The sequence below is a fragment of the Euphorbia lathyris genome, chromosome 3 (genome assembly GCF_963576675.1).
Source record: "Euphorbia lathyris chromosome 3, ddEupLath1.1, whole genome shotgun sequence".
NCBI classification, from domain to species: Eukaryota; Viridiplantae; Streptophyta; class Magnoliopsida; order Malpighiales; family Euphorbiaceae; genus Euphorbia; species Euphorbia lathyris.
The window spans coordinates 89,247,449-89,266,956 of NC_088912.1; the positions used below are offsets into that span (position 1 = coordinate 89,247,449).

Below are 19,508 nucleotides of genomic sequence, written 5' to 3' on the forward strand. Positions count from 1 at the left end.
AAAATTAGCATAAAAATTAATTTTTCGCGGACCGAGTATTTACCAAAATTACGGGTCTTTGTAAAGTTTTATATAATATGAATAAATTGTTGCTCTTTATAGAATTTTGTTTTTCTATATGTATGCGGGGTTTTATTTCTCCTAATTATCTTGTTATATTTTTTTTTATTAAAAATGGGGAGGCGGACGAAACGGTACAGGACATCCCAGTCAGGCTGGCACCCCCTAAAAACCGCAACCCGAGACCCAAAATTATTATCTTGTTATATTTATATTGTTTCATCTAAGAAAAAAACCTTGTGTAAGAGCTTATATATGTCTAGTGATGAAAGGTCAAGAAAGTTAATGACTTGATGATAGGAGGGTCGTCAACCAAAGTCATGACACACGACGACTGTAATTATAACGGTCATATTTTCTAAGATAGCCAAATTCATTCACTCAAAAAGTTTAATGTTCTGGATACTACTTTTAAGAGAGGAGTTCTTATACATTCAGTCTTTCATATTATTAGGAGCGATGATCCTAAATTCAGCTTTATACACGTGTTATAATTTCACTTAATAAATAAAATAATGAATGGTTTCATATTAAAAATAATAAAATATATATGTGGATACAACATCTTTATTAAAATGGGGACTACCTCCCCCAAACCTAACAGAAAGGGTATCAATGAGATGAGATTTTTTGGTCCTCATTCTTGCGTTGTGCGGGTCCTTATAGGAAATATCAATTTTTAATTAAAAAGAATACATTATTTAGTTATTAGATCAAGGAGCTTTTATATATATATATATATATATTCATACATCACTAAAGATACATCAATTGATTAACTTTTTTTATTCAAAGAACAGAACAAGTTCCAATTCCACTTGCAACGGTACAGAAATGCAAGTTCCAGTACAAATTCATCACATGAATGGTGGAGAAGGTGAAAACAGCTACTGCAGGAACTCTTTGTATCAGGTAATTTGATCCATCAATTTGCTTATTTAATCACTTTGATCCATTAATAAACTTAATTAATCTGATGCAGAAGAAATTTATTTTACTAGCCAAGCCGATACTGGAAGAAAGCATTGAACAATTATGTCAAAAAAGCTCATGTGAGTGTCTAACAATGGCGGATTTTGGGTGTTCTTCGGGACCCAACACACTCTTACCTCTTTGGGAAATCATTGAAACAATTGATTCCACTTTTACTAAATTGAATAAGAAACTACCAAATCTGCTCTATTTCCTAAATGATCTTCCAGGAAGTGATTTTAACACCATTTTCAGATCATTATTACCCAATTTTCATCAGAAATTACAGAAAGAGAAAGGAAAGAAGTTTGAACATTGCTTGATAGGTGCAATGCCTGGAAGTTTCTATGGAAGACTGTTTCCGTCAAATTCTCTGCACTTTGTTCACTCTTCTTGCTGCCTCCATTGGAGTTCTCAGGTTTTAACTCTATATAATGGTTGCACGGTTTTATAGATAGATGCTAAATTTATATTTAAACAGGTTCCAGAAGGGCTCGTAAGTGAATTCGGAATTCCATTGCACAAAGGGGGTATTTTCTTTGTAAATGAATCCAGTCCAGCAAGTGTTCAGAAAGTATACCTGGATCAATTTGAGAAGGATTTTATGAAATTCTTGAAATCACGGTCGGTGGAAATGGTGTCCGGTGGTCATATGGTGATATCTTTTCTAGCTAAAAGTGATAAAAATCCGATGCAGTTAGTTCAAGATTCTCTTAAACAGATGGTTCACGAGGTAATTAATGGTTCATTTCATTCACTTCTTCGCTTAATTACATGTTTTTTTTATGGAATTACATTATATGTGAATAATTTGTGGTGACAGGGTATGATCCAAGAATCAAAACTTGACAATTTTATGGTTCCATTATATACTCCTTGTGAAGAAGAAGTGAGAAATATGATTGAAATGGAAAATTCATTTAAGATTAAAAGAATAGAAGAATTCGAATTAAGTTGGGATGCAAATATCGAGGATGGTAACAATGAATTATCGTTTGATATATTAGAGAGAGGGAAATATGTAGCCAGTTACTTCAGAGCTATTACAGAACCCATGGTTGCAAGTCATTTTGAAGATGCTAATATTGATGATTTATTTCGTAGACTCTGCTCCAGAGTGATCGATTGTTTGGAGAAAAGAATAGGATTGACTAAGTATGGAGTGATTTCCTTGATAAAAAAAGAATTAATACCATCTTAAGATGGATTTTTTATTTTGTAGTACTTGTCATCCATTGTACTTTTATCTTAATTTTCATTGCGTTTATTTTGGACCTATTGTATTATTTATCATAGTAGAATGTTTAAGAGCACTACTTTAGTTTTTATTCATCGCATTAATGGGTAGAAAATTCTACGTACCTCAAATAGTATAGTCACCTCAAAGAGGTGTCTGACGGTAATTCTCTAAGGTTTAAAGTTAGATATTAGGTGTAGGAGGTAAAAAATCGATTTAAATTTTAGTCCCCTTCTATTTTTAAAATAAAATAAAATGTTGTGTTTGATATTTGGGTAAATTACACCAATTGCCACCGAATTTTATCTCTTTTAACTTTGTGGTTACTGAACTTTAACATCATAACCATTGAACTTTACACTTTTTAACAGTAATTGTCACTATGACCGTTGACCAGTATTTGTAACCTTTGACTCTTATTTTTTAACGGTTCTCTCTTTCCTTTTCCCTTTTAAAACGTAAAATATCTATTTGACCCTTCTCATATATATACTTCTCTTCCACTACATCTCTCTAATTCTCCTTTCTCCCTCTAACACCGTTAAAGTTGTTGGGAATAACGCGAATATTATTTTGTGAAATTAAGGACACCGATACTTTAACGTGGTTCACTCTTACGAGTTACGTCCACGACCAATCTTGAGAATAAATTTTTCCACTATAAAATAGCAGGTGTACAAAAAGGTTGTTCTCTATAAATTTTTTTAGATTTACAATGCGATAAAAAAATAAAATAGTAATAATCATGTGTTTTCCGAAAATACCTCAAAATAATTTTCTTACTATTTTATTTCCATCCGAAATAATTAGACTACCCTCTTAAAACTTAAACTCTCAAATAAATATATCTCCAAAGCCTCACTCTCTTTTGCTCCCACTCACTCAATAATATAATTTGATAAAATGTCAAGGGTCACCAGCCAACAACAACATTCAATGTTGTTGTTGGTTGAATTATGGGAGTGGCACCGAATTCGGTGCCATCCATATGGTTTATATATATATTTTTATATAAATATTTATAAATTATAAAAAAGTTCTCTCGTTAATTAGTACTTTCACAACAATTCTCTCCTTCCAATTATATGAGGTCTTTTATTATCCATGCAGCCATTTGACAGTATTCAAACTCTTTCCTTGATAAGGTCTTCGTTAACATATCTTATCCATTTTCATCAGTGTGGATTCTTAAACTGTAATAGTTTCATCTCTAACACATCTCTGATCCAATGATATCTCAAATCAATATGCTTTGATTTGGAATAGGAGGAATTATTTCTCGGTGAATAACACTTTGACTGTCGTAAAATAACTGATATTTTTCATAACTAAAGCCAAGTTCGTTAAAGAATTTATTCATCTATAACAACTTGCTATACGCTTTTGTTGCTGCAATGAATTCTACTTTAGTTTTGGAAAGTGCAACACACTTCTGTAGTTATGACTGTCATGACACAGCTCTCCCTGCAAATGTAATCATGTAACCTGATGTAGACTTTTTTGTGTCAGCATCACCAGCCATATCTGCATCTGCGTAACCAACTAGCACAGGTTCAGTATCTCCAAAACATAAACACAATTTTAAAGTATCACGAAGATACCTGAATATCCATTTAGCAGCGTCCCCATGGTTCTTTCCTGGATTTGAAAGGAATCTACTCAGAACACTAACTATATGTGCAATATCTGGTTCTGTGCATACCATGGCGTACATTAGACTTCTAACTACATAAGCATACGAAAAGGAAGAAGTGCTCTGCTTGGAATTGAGTTTAAAATGATTAGTAAGAAGATAACTAACCATTTTAACTTTATCCATCACTACAAAAATAAACAGCTTTTAACGAAAAGATTTATTCTCACTAAAAGCTCAAAAATCCTCACTAAAGCGCTTTTCATCAGAATAATTACTTTCATGGCACCCTTCATTTCTGGGTCCCTTACTAAATATGTATTAACGAGGATAAAGTGTTATCCTCGTTATAAACCTACAATGATAATAATTTTATCCATATTAAAATATATTTTTATCATGAGCAAATATTCTCATTAAAGTATTTGCAATGATTTAAAATCCTCTCATTAATACCATCTTAAGATGGATTTTTGATTTTGTAGTACTTGTCATCCATTGTATGAGTCAGAGAAGACTTTTATCTTAATTTTCATTGCGTTTATTTTGAACCTATTGTATTATTTATCATAGTAGAATGTTTAAGAGCACTACTTTGGTTTTTATTCATCGCATTAATGGGTTTTCTACGTACCTCAAAGAGTATAGTTACCTCAAAGAGTACAAGGTGTCTAACGGTAATTCTCTAAGGTTTAAAGCTAGACATTAGGAGTAGGAGGTAAAATATCGATTTAAATTTTAGTCCACCCTTCTATTTTTAGAATAAAATAAAACGTCGTGTTTGATATTTGGGTAAATTACACCCATGGCCACCGAATTTTACCTCTTTTAACATTGTGATCACTGAACTTCAATTTTTAACGTCATGACCATTGAACTTTATACTTTTTAACACTAATTGCCACTATGACCGTTGACCAGTATTTGTGACATTTGACTCTCATTTTTTACTAGTTCTCTCTCTCCTTTCTCCTTTTTAAAACCTAAAATACGCATCTTACCTTTCTCCTTCCACTACATCTCTCTAACTCTCCTTTTTCTCTGTAACACTGTTAAAGTTATTGGGAATAACGCGAAAATTATTCCGTGAAATTAAGGACGTGCAAAATAATCAATAAAAATGACACCGATAATTTAACGTGTTTCACTCTTACCAGCTACGTCCACGACCAAGCTCGAGAGTAAATTCATGCACTATAAAATAGTAGGCATACAAAGAGGTTGTTCTCTACAAATTTGCTAGAGTTACAATGCGATAAAAACAAAATAGTAACATTCATGTGTTTTCCGAAAATACCCCAAAATAATTATCTTATATTTTATTTCTATTCGAAATCATTAGACTACCCTCTCAAAGGTTAATATGACAAAGTTATCAACATTATAAATTAGACAAAGTTAATCACGATTTGTTAAACATATATAATTATATAAAATTTAAAATATTGATTTTCAATCTACAATCATATCAAATTATGGATTCATGATTTTTAATATAAATTTTGTAATAATATAATATAAAATAAGAAATAATTTATTTATTAAATGTGAAACCGAAAACCGAACCGAACCATGCTGAACCCAAATATTTGGTCGGTTCGGTTTGGATCTGGTTTTTATTTTAGGTACCATTTAATATTCGGTTATTTCGGTTCGGTTCGGTGACCGGTCGGAGGATCCTAAACGTGTATTATAATTTCATTTAATGAATAAAATAATGAACATTTTATATACATGGTTCCATATTAAAAATAATAAAATATATACAGTATGTGGATACAATGCTTCCAATAATTTCCTGAGCACATCTTTATGAAAATGGGGACTACCTCCCCCAAACCTAACAGAAAGCGTATCAATGAGATGGGATTTTTTGTTCCTCATTCTTGCGTTGTGCGGGTCCTTATAGGGAGAATATCAATTTTTAACTAAAAGGAATACATTGTTTAGTTATTAGATCAAGGAGCTTATAAGATATATATATATAGGTAATTAATTTATTAGTCTCTGTAATTTGACAGAACATATTGTTTAGTTCCTATATTTTAAAAAACACATGGTAAGGTCTCTAACTTTTTTTCAGTGAACTGTTTAGTCATTCCGTCTGTTTGTTAGATTTTTTACCTTTCGGAAATGATTAAATTACCCTTTACTATTTACCTTCAAACTTCAGAAGAGGAAATCTAATTTAGAAGAAGAAGTTATTTGTATGGAGAACAAGAAAAAGAACAGACCCAGTACTTACGAATTTGAACGATTAAAAAAAAAATCAAGAAGAAGAACACTTAAAGTTGATTTCGGATGCATTAGAGTTTAAAGGAAAAGAAAAGAAAAGAAGAACGCAAATCCAAATTGACTAACGGAATCTTCATGAGAGTCTAACGGCAGAGACTAAACAATTCACCGAGAAAAACGTTAGGCACTAAACAGTTCACCGAGAAAAACATTAGGGACTTTACCGTGTGTTTTTTTAAAATACAACGACTAAATAGTGTGTTTTAACAAAATATAAGGACTAATAAATTAATTACCCTATATATATTCATACATCAATTAATTTAACTTTTTTTTTATTGAAAGAACAGAAGAAGTTCCGGTTCAACTTACAACGGTCCAGAGATGAAGTTCCAGTACAAATTCATCACATGAATGGTGGAGAAGGAGAAAACAGCTACTACAGGAACTCTTTGTGTCAGGTAATTTGATCCATCAATTTGCTTATTTAAACACTTTGATCCATTAATAAACTTAATTAATCTGATCATGCAGAACAAATTTATTTTACTAGCCAAGCCGATACTGGAAGAAAGCATTGAACAATTATGTCAAAAAAGCTCAACTGAGTGTCTAACAATGGCAGATTTTGGGTGTTCTTCCGGACCTAACACACTCCTACCACTTTGGGAAATCATTGAAACAATTGATTCCACATTTACTAAATTGAATAAGAAACCACCAAATCTGTGATTTTAACACCATTTTCAGATCATTATTACTGTAGTCAAGTGGTATGTAATAGTATAAGTAGACTCTATGGTTATCTCATGGCTTTTTAATTCTATTTCTCGTGATTTGGTTGACGGTTTTATGTTCACATCTTCTGCCCGAGCTCTTTGGAAAGAGCTGGAACAGCGATTCGGAGGTTCTAACGGACCTCTCATCTATCAGTTGAAACGTGACATAAATCTTCTCCATCAAGGCAGCCTCTCTGTTGCAATCTATTTCACTAAGCTGAAAAGATTATGGGACGAATTAGCATATATGTGTCCTCTTTCTGTTTGCACTTGTGAAGCTTCTGAAATGTGTGTTTGTCTGTGTTAAGAAAGCATATGATTCTTACAATGCTGATCTTCTAGTTCAGTTTCCCATGGGTCTTCGAGATGAGTATTCACATGTGAGACATCAGATTCTCCTCTTAGATCCATTGCCTAACATTCACAAGACTTACTCTATGATTCAAAATGTTGAAAAACAGAAAGAGGTATATTCTGATGTTTCTCAATTAGAGATTGCTGCTCACACTTCTCATAACAAATCTGTTGTTATTCCGTCCTCCACTTCTACCCGGGGACATAAACGCGATTCCGGTAATAAGGCTGATCGTTTTTGCACTCACTGTAACAAACCTGGTCATGAGAAAGACACTTGCTTCAAACTTCACGGTTACTCGGAGTGGTTTCAGGATATTAAGAACAAAAAGAAGGCTAAATCTTCTAAACTAAAGGCTAATTGTGTGTCTTATTCTACTGATACTCCTATGGATGTTTCAGATTCTGAAGCTTATGAGAATAAGGAGAATCATAATTCTGCAAACTTTTCTATGCCTCCGGGTTTTGCTCAACTTGTTCAAAATGAAGTTCAGAAGCTTATGAAAAGCAAAGGGAAAATGAATCATGGTGATGATGGCACTTCTTCTTCTCCTACACCTTTTGCCAATTTTTCTGGTTTTGCAGGTACTATTTTTCCTTATGTTCTTAATACAAATATGAGCATTCCTCCTTTTCCTACATCAGTTTTTACCTCTACTTTTCCTTATTGGATTATTGATACGGGAGCTACTTCCCACATGAGTAGTCATCTTACTCAATTTACTTACTACAAATTTATCAATACCAATAACTTGGTACATTTGCCTGATGGTTCCAAAAGTATCATCAAACATGTTGGTTTGGTTACTATTGGACCTAATTTTACATTACAGAATGTTCTTCACATTCCTACTTTTACACATAATTTGTTATCTGTTGGCAGATTGATGCATGATTCACAATTGGTAATCAAATTTTTGTCCAATGTTTGCCTATTTCAGGACCCACTTACTAATCGTCTCCTCGCTGTTGGATTTTTCCATGGAGGACTCTACTATCTTACATCTCACTCCTTTACACATACTGTTTTAGAACAATTTTCTAGCAATATTACTGCAAATGTTGCAACTCATTCTCATACTGCCAATTTATGGCACCAACGTTTAGGACATGCTTCTGTTTCCAAGTTACAACATATTTCTGCTATTTCTACTATATCAAATAATTTGTCTTGTTCTGTTTGTCCTTTGGCCAAACAACAATGACTTTCATTTTCTCGTATTCCTATTTCCACCATTGCTTCATTTGAATTGTTACATATTGATCTATGGGGGCCATATAAATTGCATTCTTTAACTGGAGCAAAATACTTTCTTACTATTGTTGATAATTTCACACGTGCAACGTGGACAATTTTACTCAATACTAAAGATCAAGTTTTTTTTCGCTATTTCATCTTTTGTCTCCCTAATTGAAACTCAGTTTCAGGTGAAAATTAAACAAATACGTACCAATCATGGTACCGAATTTCTTAATAAAACTTGTTTTGAATTTTTTCATTCCAAAGGCATTCTACATCAGAAATCATGCGTGTATACACCTCAACAAAATGGCATTGTTGAACGCAAACATAAACACTTGCTTGAAATTACTCGGGCACTTCTTTTTCATGCTTCTTTACCTAAGCAATTTTGGGGGGAGGCTTTATTGACAGCCACATACCTCATAAATATCTTACCTACTCCTTTGTTAAATTGGTTATCACCATATGAAAAATTACATAATAAAGTGCCACCTTATGGTTTTTTAAAGACCTTTGGCTGTCAATGTTATTTTTCTAATCTTCATCCCTCTCGGGACAAATTGGATCCACGTGCATTTTTTGGAATTTTTTTGGGATATGCTCTTGACCATAAAGCATATAAAATTTACAATCCTTTAACTAAAAAAATTTTCATTTCAAGAGATGTCGTTTTCCATGAAACTATTTTTCCATATTCCACTATTCCTACTATTACACCTCCTACATCTTCTTTACCTTTACCGACATTCTTCCCTTACCCGGATCCTCCTACTCCGCTGACCCCTATCACCACTTCTTTACCACTTGACCTAGATTCTCATACTCCGAACAATTCTACACCAACTTCTTTACCACCCGACTCTTCCTTTTTCCCTAACGATTCTCTTACTTCTCCCACTAATTCATCCTCACCTATTTTAGAACACTCTCCCGTTCTTTCTAGAAATCCTCTCTCCTCTCCTATGAATACGAATTCCCCCTCACCTTCTTCCTCGGCTAATTCTCCTGTTACTTTACCCAATTCTACACTACCCTCTTCTTCCTCTATTGTCCCATTATCCGTTCCCCATTCCCCTACTCCTCCTCTTATTCCTCGTAGCACACATGGTCGTCCATTAAAACAACCTTCTTGGTTACAAGTTTTTGTTGCTCATACCACTACTCCTTCATCTTCCATTCTTCCGTGCCTACCCCCATTCAGTGTTCAACATTCTAGTTTCCTTTCTACCATTGATTCTAATGTTGAACCTACTACCTACCAAAAAGCATGTTCTAATCCTAAATGGGTTCAGGCTATGGAAGCCGAATTACGTGCTTTGGAGGATAATAATACTTGGGATTTAACTACTCTTCCTAAAGGGAAAAAGGCTATTTCTACTTGATGGGTTTTTCGTATTAAACAATATCCTGATGGATCTATTGATCGTTATAAGGCTCGATTGGTAACACGAGGGTACAATCAGATTCAAGGTATCGACTATACTGAGAGTTTTTCTCCAGTTGCTAAAGTTGTTACTGTTCGTTTAATGATAGCTTTTGCTTCGGCTCATACTTGGCCTATTCATCAACTAGACATTAACAATGCTTATTTACATGGCTTTGTGGATGAAGATATTTATCTTCAACCTCCTAATGGGTATTCCAAAGCTTCACTCGGCCATGTTTGTAAATTACGCAAATCTTTATACGGTCTTAAACAAGCCGGTCGTCAATGGAATAAAGAACTTACCTCCCAACTTATTGCATATGGCTTTAAACAAACATCTTGTGATCATTGTCTTTTCACTTATGATCATTATGATATTTTCCTTGTTCTTATTGTCTATGTTGATGACATTCTTATTATTGGCAATTCCTCGGATGGTATTCAGCATGTTAAAAATCATTTACATGCTCTTTTTACCATAAAGGATCTCGGTCCTGCCAAGTATTTTTTTGGCATTGAGTTAGCTCGGGACACCAATGGTATTTTTTTGTCTCAACGAAAATATATCTTGGACTTATTATCCGATGCGGGACTTAAAAATGCAACTCCTTCTCATTGTCCCATGCCACCTGGTCTCATCTTAGATTCTGACCTTGGTACTCTCATTGATTCTCCAGATCAATATCGCCGTTTAATCGGTCGATTATTATATCTGAATTTTACTCGTCCCGATATAAGTTTTGCGGTTCAACAATTAAGTCAGTTCATGGCAAAACCTTGCACTCACCATCATGATGTCGTACTTCATCTTCTTCGGAATCTCAAGGGTACCATTCACTACGGTCTCTTTTATAGTGCTTCCGCATATTTTCGTTTAACTGCTTATTGTGACGCAGACTGGGGACGTTGTAAAATATCGCGATATTCTGTTAATGGTTTCTGTATCTTTTTGGGCACTTCTTTAATATCTTGGAAAGCTAAGAAACAACCCACTGTTAGTAAGTCTTCCACTGAAGCCGAATATCGCAGTATGGCAAGTACAAGTTGTGAATTGAAGTGGTTGTCTTACTTACTTCGTGAATTTCGTATTCCTTATTGTTCGTGAACTATTACTTTCTGGTTTTCTTTCAACCCCTCATATTAACACCAAACTACAACTTGCTGACCTTTTTACCAAACCTTTATACGCTCCCGCACTTCGTTCTTTCCTTCCCAAGTTGGGTCTTGTTTCATCACAACCTCCATCTTGAAGGGGGGGTATTAGATTATATTAAGATATAATTTATATACAAGGGTATATATGTAATTTAGTTAAGTAGTATGTAGTCAAGTGGTATGTAATAGTATAAATACATTTGTATTCTATTAATAAAATTAAGAGAGTATTATTTACTTTACCATTGTTTACAATTACCCAATTTCCACCAGAAATTAGAGAAAGAGAAAGGAAAGAAGTTTGAACATTGCTTGATAGGTGCAATGCCTGGAAGTTTCTATGGAAGGTTGTTTCCGTCAAATTCTCTGCACTTTCTTCACTCTTCTTGCTGCCTCCATTGGAGTTCTCAGGTTTTAACTCTTTATTTAATGATTGCTCGGTTTTAAATACATAGAGGCTAAATTTATATTTGAACAGGTTCCAGAAGGGCTTATAGGTGAATCCGGAATTCCATTGCACAAAGGGGGTATTTTTTTTTGTAAATAAATCCAGTCCAGCAAGTGTTCAGAAAGTATATCTGGATCAATTTCAGAAGGATTTTATGAAATTCTTGAAATCACTGTCGGTGGAAATGGTGTCCGGTGGTCATATGGTGATATCTTTTCTAGCTAAAAGTGATAAAAATCTGATGCATTTAGTTCAAGATTCTCTTAAACAGATGGTTCACGAGGTATATTATGGTTTATTATTTCTACTATGTTCCCTCATGTAGCTAATTATTTCTTTGTTTTCTGTTATGCCAGATAGGCAGTGCACACTTTTAGATTTCCCCTTTTACTCTGTAACGTTTCTTTCTTTTTCCCAAGATCGCTATATAAGCGTTCATTGTTGCTGAATACAGTAAGAAGAGATTGATTTAATCCAGCAACCATCTCACCACTATTATCTTCACCCTAATGAGAATCCTGGTCTAGTACTGGTTTCTCCTCTCTTAACCAGTTTGAATTATCATTCATGGAGTCGATCTATGAAAATGGCTCTTCAAGCGAAGAACAAATATATTTTTGTTACTGGAGATTTGCCTCCTCCTTCACACACAGATACTCTTCAATCAGCCTGGGTCAGATGCAATACGATGGTTGCTTCATGGCTCACCAGATCTATGTCGCCCAATATTTCTAATAGAATCAACTCTATAGAGTCTGCAGCAGAAGTCTGGGCTACTCTGAAAACAAGATATTCTCAAGGAGATACGATGAAGATTTCTGAGATTCAAGATGTTGTTGCTCAATTAACACAACACAGCTCAACTGTTACCGATTACTATACTGATCTGAATGTTCAATGGGAGGAGTTGTCTAATTTCAGATCCATTAATCAATGTAAGTGCCTTGCTAGTTCTCAATGTTGTGCTTCTCTTAAGAAATTCAAAAAATATCAGGAGCAGGATCATATAATTAAATTTCTTAAGGGACTCAACTCTGAGTATTCTGTTATCAAGTCCCAGATCTTACTTATGGAGCCTCTACCTGCTATAGATCGTATATTTTCAATGGTTATTCAACAAGAGAGACAACTTAATGTTGTTATGGATCGTTCACCTCCTATAGAGTCAAATGTCTTTTTTTGCTCAAACTCAGAAATCAGGGGGAAGTTCAAGTTATTCCAATAAGAAGGGTCATGTTTGCACTTATTGTGATAAGGGAGGTCACACCATTGATAGCTGTTTTAGAAAACATGGTTTTCCACCGGGATTTAAGTTCACTAAGAAGAAAGCATTTAATTCTTCATCTTCAAATACCAATTGTGCTACTGCTGTCCCTATTGAGAATTCTGTTGAATCTGGAAAAAACCTCACCAATGAAGAATATCAAATGTTGATTTCTCTATTGAAACCTTCTGCTCCTTCACTCACTCCTGCACAACATGTTAATCAGCTAGCCACAGTTCCAGCTCCATCTCTTGTTAGTAATTTCGGTTTCTCACCAGGTATCTCCACTATTTGCGCAGTTCATTCTAATGATATTGATTGGTTGCTGGATTCTGGCGCTACTGATCACATATGTAGTTCTTTGAATTATTTTGAGACTTCTCATTTAATCTCGCCTATTCTGGTTAAGTTACCTAATGGTGCTCAAATCATAGTTACTCAACCAGGCACAGTGGTTTTATCTCCAGATCTTACTTTATACAAAGTTTTGTTTGTACCTGGATTTTGTTTCAATTTAATCTTTGTTGGTAGATTAATTGAACAATCAAATTGTACACTAACATTTGGTGGTGATGCTTGTTTTATACAGGATACAAAGAGACAAAAGATGATTGGTACAGCTGATTTCATTGATGGTTTATTCAAATTGCGTTTTTCACCTTCATCTATCTGTCCTGTTTCTTCTATCAATTTCGTTACACACAACCCAGCCAATTTTCCTTTATGGCATTTGCGATTAGGTCACTTGTCAGATGTTAGATTGAAAGTTTTACAACAGAAATGTTCTGATATTGTTTCTCAGTCAAATTACACTTGTAATGTTTGTCCTCTTTCAAAACAGAAAAGGCTTCCTTTTCCTCAACATTCTATTACACATTCTAAGAGTTCTTTTGATTTAATTCATCTTGATCTATGGGGACCTATGTCCACTTCTACTGTTAATGGAGCTAAGTATTTTGTTACCCTTGTTGATGATTTTAGTCGTTACACGTGGCTGTTTTTTATTAACACTAAATCTCAAGCAACAAATGTCATTAGGCAATTTTATGCTTATGTACAAACTCAATTTTCTGTTTCAATTAAATCCATCAAAACAGACAATGCACCTGAACTGAATCCTATTGATTTTTATACTTCCAAAGGTATTTTACACCAAAAATCTTGCCCCTATAGTCCTCAACAAAATAGCATTGTTGAACGCAAACATCAACATCTTTTAAATGTGGCTCGCTCTTTAATGTTTCAATCTAAACTTCCTTTGCATTTTTGGGGGATAGTGTTCTACATTCTGCTCTCCTCATCAACTCTCTTCCCACTCCTTTGTTGCAAAACTGCTCGCCTTATGAGCTTCTTTTCAAAACTTCTCCTCCTTATCATCTTCTCAAAGTTTTTGGCTCATTGGCCTATGCTTCAATTTTAGGGTCACATAAAACTAAGTTTTCTCCTAGAGCCGCACCTTGTGTTTATCTTGGACAGATTCCCAATGTCAAAGGGTATAAGTTGCTTGATTTGTCCACTCATAAAATCATCGTTTCTCGTGATGTCATTTTTCACGAACACATTTTTCCTTTTCATAATGCCTCTTCTTCCTCTGTCCATGAAGAGGCCTCTCATGTTCATTTTGATGACAACCTTTTTGATGTCTCACTTCCTTCTCATAAGGATTCTCCTGTCTCTGACATGACTCCCCCTCTTGAACCTCCTGTTCCAGTAAATTCTATTATTCCTACTTCCGCTGCTCCACATGTTCCTTCTTCTCTTCCTCCTCTACCTATCCGTCAATCATCTCGACCTCGTAAACAGCCCTCTTATCTGCGAAACTATCATTGCAATCTGCTGTACACCAAGTCTCAATCATCTTCTGCCTCAGGTATTTATGATCTTTCTAATGTTATTTCTTATGATATTTGGCTCCTCCTCATAAAGTTTATGCTCTTAATCTTTTTGTTATACCTGAGCCTCGTTCTTATCAAGAAGCTACAAAACATGAGTGTTGGCGAACTGCAATGGATAATGAGATTAGAGCTTTGGAAGAAAATCAGACTTGGATTTTAGTTCCTCGTGTACCTGATGTACCTTTAGTTGGTTCTCGCTGGGTTTTCAAGGTGAAACTGAACTCAGATGGAAGTCTTGAACGCTATAAGGCCCGTTTAGTGGCCAAAGGTTACACTCAGACGGAGGGTGTTGATTATCTAGATACTTTCAGTCCAGTAGCAAAAATGACAACTCTGCGTTTTCTTTTGGCGGTCGCTGCTATACAAGGATGGCATTTGTTTCAATTAGATGTTAATAATGCTTTTTTGCATGGAGATCTAGTTGAAGACGTATATATGCAACTCCCTCCTGGTTTCAACTCACCTGATCCTAATCTTGTTTGTAAGTTACAAAAATCCATTTATGGATTAAAGCAGGCAAGTCGTCAATGGTTTGCTAAGCTCTCTTCTGCTCTTATTGGCCTTGGATACTCTCATTCTACTGCTGATCATTCTTTGTTTTTGAAACAATCTGGTAACTCTTTCACAACCTTATTGGTTTATGTTGATGATGTGGTTCTTTGTGGTAATGATATGGCTGAAATAGATTTGGTTAAATCTTATCTTCATGCTACTTTTAAGATTAAAGACCTTGGCATGTTGAAGTATTTTTTAGGGTTGGAAATTGCTCGTTGTTCACAAGGGATTTCCATTTGTCAACGCAAATATGCCTTAGATGTGTTAGAAGATGCTGGTTATCTTCGTTGTCGGCCTGCTGTTACCCCAATGAGTTCAACTATGAGATTGACACAATCCGGTGGAGTTTCTTTAACTGATCCTGGTGTGTATAGGAGGCTTGTAGGTCGCTTATTATATCTCACCAATACACGCCCGGACATCAGCTTTGCTGTTTCCCAATTAAGTCAATTTCTCGCTTCACCAACTTCAGTTCATTTAAGTGTTGCTTATCATGTTCTTCGGTATATAAAATCAGCACCTTCTCAAGGCTTGTTTTATTCTTCATCCTCCTCTTTACATCTGAAAGCCTTTTGTGACTCTGATTGGGCTACTTGCCCTGATACTCGGCGTTCTATCACCAGTTACTGTATTTTTCTTGGTGAATCATTGGTTTCCTGGCGAAGTAAAAAGCAAAGCACTGTTTCTCGATCTTCTTCTGAGTCGGAATATCGAGCTATAGCCATTGTTACTTGTGAACTACAATGGCTTAAGTATCTTTTGACTGATCTCCAGATTCACCAGCTCAAACCTGCTTTGCTGTTTTGTGATAACCTTTCTGCAATTCAAATTGCACAGAATCATGTCTTTCATGAGCGTACGAAGCATATCGAAATTGATTGCCACATTGTGCGAGAAAAATTGTTAGCTGGGCTTCTTCATCTTCTGCCTATCTTTTCTACAGCTCAATTAGCTGATGTTTTCACCAAGCCCCTGCCTTCAACTCAGTTTCATCATCTGGTTTCCAAGCTTAGTGTTCATAATATTCACACTGCAGCTTGAGGGAGGCTATTACGGTTTATTATTTCTACTATGTTCCCTCATGTAGCTAATTATTTCTTTGTTTTCTGTTATGCCAGATAGGCAGTGCACACTTTTAGATTTCCCCTTTTACTCTGTAAAGTTTCTTTCTTTTTCCCAAGATCGCTATATAAGCGTTCATTGTTGCTGAATACAGTAAGAAGAGATTGATTTAATCAAAATATAAATTCTTCTTCTCTTCTTCTTTTTCAATAAGGTAATTAATAGTTCATCCACTTCTTCGGTTAATTACAATTTTTTTATGGAGTTACATTAGTGTGATAATTTGTGGTGACAGGGTATGATCCAAGAATCAAAACTTGACAATTTTATGGTTCCACTATATACTCCTTGTGAAGAAGAAGTGAGAAATATGATTGAAATTGAAAATTCTTTTAAGATTAAAAGAGTAGAAGAATTCCAACTAAGTTGGAATGCAAATATCGAGGATGGTAACAATGAATTATTGTTTGATATATTAGAGAGAGGGAAATATGTAGCGAGTTATTTTAGAGCTATTACAGAACCCATGCTAAGAAGTCATTTTGGAGATGCCATTATTGATGATTTATTTCATAGATTCCACTCCAAAGCTATTGATTGTTTGGAGAAGAGAGTTGGATTGACCAAGTATGGGGTGGTTTCCATGATAAAAAAAGAATCAACAACACCAGATTTTTTATTTTGTGGTATTTCTCATCCAATTTATTTTTATCTTAATTTTCATTATGTTTATTTTGGGAAACCTTATTGTATTATTTATCATAGTACAATATTTAACGGCACTACTATTATGTGGTTTTTATTCAACACATTGATGGGGTTTTCCACATACCTCAAAGAGCATATGGTATCGAATGGTAATTCTCTAATGTTTAAAGATAGACATTAGGAGTAGAAGGTAAAAATTCGATGTAAATTTTAGTCCACCTTTCTATTTTTAAAATAAAATAAAATGTTGTGTTTGATATTTGAAAAATTACACCCAAAGCCAATGATCTTTATCCTTTTTAATATTGTGGCCACTGAATTTCAATTTTTAACGTCATGACTATTGAACTTTACACTTTTTTAACACTGATTGCCACTATTACCGTTGATCAACATGTGTAACATTTGACTCTCATTTTTTACTGGTTCTCTCTCTTTCTTTTCCCCATTTTAAAATCTAAAATACCAATTTTATACCCTTCTCCTACATTACATCTCTCTAACTCTCATTTCTCTCTCTAACATCGTTAAAGTAGTTGGGAATAACGCGGAAATTATTCCGTAAAATTAAGGAAGTGCAAAATAATCAATAAAAATGACCCGATAATTTTAGTAATTACCTAGTACTATTTTTAACATATATGGTTGAGTAATGTTGTTTAGCATCATCCACAGTGTGAAGTTACAATACAGTGAAATAGTACTACATCTTCCATAATATTGTTTGGCATCATTGATTCATTGTTCCTTTTATTATTTGTGTTCAGGTTTCACTATTATATTGTTTTGTTGTTAACTAATGTGCTTGTTTAGTAAGAATGTCTCGCTTTTTAACTAGTATGTGTATTTAAAATTGAGTAAGGATGTCTTGATTTTGACGAGTTGGTAGTCGCCGAAATCAATTACTATATTAAGTTAGAACTGAATGAGTAATCTTCGGATAGTTCTTGATATGGTATTAAATAGTGTCATGAGCTTAAACGAATAAGGCCAGCCTATCCATCAAAAGGACCTTTTCGGAACAAATAAAGGAAAGGAGCCTCAGATTTCAAAATACACACTCAATTCAGTACATTACAGAATTATAGGTTCTGAACCAATGATATGCTGACACGTGTATGAAGGCATAATCTAAGACGTAAATGATTGTCTATAAATAGTATGGAAATCATCATCACAGGTACACAATTCTTTACTCCACATTCATACTAAACTGATTTCAAGTTACGTGTTCTCACTATTGACTGAAACATCAAAGAGGATTTGCTTGTCTCCGGCCCCTATCTAATGGTTTTCTTCCTTATCGGGTGACTAGAAGCTAGCAAATAGAAAGTAATCAATATTTCGATACCAATTGATGCGGTGAGCGTCGATTGAATCTTATGGCAAGATTTTCAAATCGAAATCTCCTGATGCGCATAGACTGTTGCCAAAGTTTCAGCTCTGAAAACAGTGATGAGTGATCTGAGGTGGCGACAATGACATTGTGCAGAACTGAACTATTAAAAACTGACTTCCACTAATCGTTCACCAGAGCTTGATCAAGACATTCCAGTATCGAGAAGAAGCTCTACTAACTTCCCAAGTGAAGGGATATCCTTGCATCTGAACAAGGGATAAACTGCAATCTAAAATTGTGATGCAGCGGAATAAACAGACTTTCGTTCTAAACGAATGTTCGCGCACGAACAAAGCTTAAAACCGTCAACTATCGTTGAATCGCGCACGACTAACGAAAATTGGAAGAAAGATATTAAACTCTGAATTTTTTATTAATCAATAACTGCCTTCATAAGGTGGGGGTCGAGCCTTTATATAGGCTGACACATAAAACCTAATCCGAAACCTAAAAGGAAAACAACAAAACAGGAAAAGTGCGATAACACAAAAAGGCCGATTTGAGGCCCTAAACGACCTCAGATGGCTAAAAACACGTCCGCCATGGGTCCATAGAGGCTTTCGGCAATGGGCCGAATCCAACAAAATTAGGGTCCGAAATCGCTAAATTCCAACAACCCGTTTTTATCTTCAAAATCTCAGTTTCGGGTCCGCTTTCTCCAAATAGTTCAAGGCCCGCTCCACTTCATCATTCTCCCCTGGGTGAACAGAATTCGCCCTCGAATTGTCATCATCACAAGAATCGCCAGAAAAAGGAATCAGGTGCTTCACATTAAAAACATCTGCAGTGTGAATATAACTAGGCAACTTCAACCTGTAAGCATTTGGGTTGATTTTCTCCACAATCTCCACGGGCCCTATCTTCTTAGCAGACAGCTTGTTATAATCGCCCACAAAGTACCTTTCCTTAGTCAAGACAGCCCAAACAAAATCCCCAACTTCGAACTCCATGTGTCGGCGCTTCTTATCCGCATATTTCTTGTAATTGCTTGCTGCCGTCACAAGATTATCATGAACTTGCTTATGCACCTCTACCAAGCTGTTCACAAAAGTTTCTGCCTTCCCATGCACGCGTGTCTTATCT

The 19,508-nt window shown here is 35.0% G+C and overlaps 2 protein-coding genes and 1 pseudogene across 2 annotated transcripts; all 3 read left to right on the forward strand.

The window, feature by feature from the left end:
- The first annotated feature begins 809 nt into the window (after window positions 1-809).
- LOC136223411 (3,7-dimethylxanthine N-methyltransferase 1-like) lies at window positions 810-2,364 on the forward strand. Its single transcript, XM_066011375.1, has 4 exons — window positions 810-972; window positions 1,043-1,450; window positions 1,514-1,765; window positions 1,856-2,364. Exons 1-4 carry the CDS (start codon window positions 895-897, stop codon window positions 2,231-2,233), a joined length of 1,116 nt encoding a protein of 371 aa, XP_065867447.1. The 5' UTR covers window positions 810-894; the 3' UTR covers window positions 2,234-2,364.
- Window positions 2,365-5,720: 3,356 nt separating this feature from the next.
- Window positions 5,721-17,822, forward strand: LOC136222764 (probable caffeine synthase MTL2; annotated as a pseudogene).
- On the forward strand, window positions 6,823-8,414 carry LOC136223947 (uncharacterized). Its single transcript, XM_066012124.1, has 2 exons — window positions 6,823-7,855; window positions 8,212-8,414. The coding sequence occupies exons 1-2, from the start codon at window positions 7,270-7,272 to the stop codon at window positions 8,223-8,225; spliced, it is 600 nt and encodes a 199-aa protein (XP_065868196.1). The 5' UTR covers window positions 6,823-7,269; the 3' UTR covers window positions 8,226-8,414.
- Window positions 17,823-19,508: the final 1,686 nt, after the last annotated feature.